General features: G+C 39.9%; 1 protein-coding gene across 1 annotated transcript in view; it reads left to right on the top strand.

The window, feature by feature from the left end:
* The window catches only part of TRMT1L (tRNA methyltransferase 1 like), a 40835-nt gene that overhangs the window by 32024 nt on the left and 6631 nt on the right, over positions 1-2180 (top strand). Inside the window, exon 10 of the mRNA XM_023510805.1 lies at positions 579-671. Within this exon, the coding sequence (XP_023366573.1) occupies positions 579-671 (93 nt within the window). The remainder of the gene's footprint in view (positions 1-578; positions 672-2180) is intronic.

Below are 2180 nucleotides of genomic sequence, written 5' to 3' on the forward strand. Positions count from 1 at the left end.
CCAAACTGCAATGAAAAAATAGCCAGGCTTTGTGGTGGGTGCCTGTGATCCCAGCTGCCCTGGAGGCTGAGGCAGGATAATCACCTAAGCAGGAGTTAGAGGTTGCTGTGAGCTATGACAAAACAGCACTCTACCAAGGGTGATAAAGTGAGACTCTGTCTCAAAAAAAAACAAACTCACCAACCTTTTGGCACATAAATTATACCCCAATCAATAAATATTAAAGTATGGTCTCTTTTGGACTTCACAAGACTTTTTCCTTATTATATTATTTCATATAGTATAGTAACTAAAAGTTAGCATCAGTTATGCCTCTACTAAGCCATTTAGCATGAATTTCCACAACCTCCTTGAAGCTTTAATCGTCTTACCTGTATAAATGAGATTTTAAGAGTACTTACTTCAGAGAACTATAGAGATTTAAATTTTGAAATGTATATACAAGACTTAATGTAATGTTGTGCACAGGCACATAGTAGATCCTCAGTGTATAGTAGCTGCAAATTGTTACTAATATAACAAGTACTGTTACTTATTTTAGTCATTTTTCCTTTGATTTCTCTTGTTATCATTTATAGAAAACCCATATAGACAGCTGCCCTGTAACTGTCATGGAAGCATGCCTGGAAAAACAGCAATAGAACTTGGACCTCTGTGGTATGTGCCTAAGAGTAATTACTTATTCAGAATTGTTTTATGTATTGATTTGTTAATTGCTGACGTTTGACTTTATGGTCATTTAAAATGCAAATTTAACGTCAATTTTTAAGTCTAGGCAAATAAGTATGACTACTTCTCCTGTGAACTTGAGGTATTTTCTATTTTCAAATTTTTCACTACCATTATTCTTCCTAGTTTATGACAAAGCTAAAAGCAGTGGGCTGAAAGACATCTAGATCCACACACAAACTAAATAATTCATTTCTGAATAGTGAGAGAGGCTTTCAGTTGATCTTTATAGAACTAGGATGTGACTGAAAATGATTGTGATGAAAATGAAAAGAGAAAAAAAAAAAAAGAAAATGATTGTTATGGCTCAGTGAGTAGGAGCCCAGCCCGGGCCTGCTAAACAACAATGACAACTGCAACCAAAAAATAGCCGGGTGTTGTGGCAGGCGCCTGTAGTCTCAGCTACTTGGGAGGTGGAGGCAAGAGAATTGCGTAAACCCAAGAGTTTGAGGTTACTGTGAGCTGTGATGCTACAGCACTCTACCAAGGGCGACATAGTGAGACTCTGTCTCAAAACAAAAAAGAAAATGATTGTGATAACTTTTTACAGAAGAGCCAACTAATATAAAAGGGCTTACAGGGATTACTTTTTAAGTGAGAAGGGTATGTAAAAGTCTGCCTTTGTTTTAGTTAAAGCTTGTTTAGGTGGGACACAACTGCATATATTTAATATATGTATGCTTTTGTATCATTAGTATCAAGTTCTTGTGTTCTTAATGCCTTAAAGTTGAATTGTTTTTAATCAGAATCCTTAAGTTTGTTTGCTACTAGAGATTTTTGTAGAAATTTGAGATTCTTTTTTTTGAGACAGAGACTTAAGCTGTCTCCCTGGCTGGAGTGTGGTGGCATCATAGCTCACAACAACCTCCAACTCCTGGGCTCAAGCGAGTCTCCTGCTTCTGCCTCCCAAGTAGCTGGGACCACAGGCGTCTGCCACAATGCCTGGCTATTTTTTGGTTGCAGCCATCATCGTTGTTTGGTGGGCCCAGGCTGGATTCGAACCCACCACCTTAGGTGTATGTGGCTGGCACCTTAGCCACTTGAGCCACAGGTACCATGCCAGAATTTGATATTCTTAACAACACTGTGACAAGAGACATTGCAGATTTGTTCCTTGTTACTTTACGAGATCAAGGCTTAGCCATCTACTAAACCCTGAAATTGACCTAGGTGATGAAGGTGTTTGAGCTGATGACCAGTTTTTGTCTTCATCCTATATAAATACTCTTAGATTAAGAATGACCTAGCAGGCTCGGCACCTGTGGCTCAAGTGGCTAAGGTGCCAGCCACATACATCTGAGCTGACAGGTTCAAATCCAGCCCAGGCCCACCAAACAACAATGACGGCTGCAACCAAAAAGTAGCCAGGCGTTGTGGCGGGCACCTATAGTCTCAGCTACTTGGGAGGCAGAGGCAGGAGACTCACTTAAGCCCAGGAGTTGGAGGTTGCT

This window comes from Otolemur garnettii, unplaced genomic scaffold (genome assembly GCF_000181295.1).
Source record: "Otolemur garnettii isolate 467f Iridium unplaced genomic scaffold, OtoGar3 scaffold00016, whole genome shotgun sequence".
Lineage (NCBI taxonomy): Eukaryota > Metazoa > Chordata > Mammalia > Primates > Galagidae > Otolemur > Otolemur garnettii.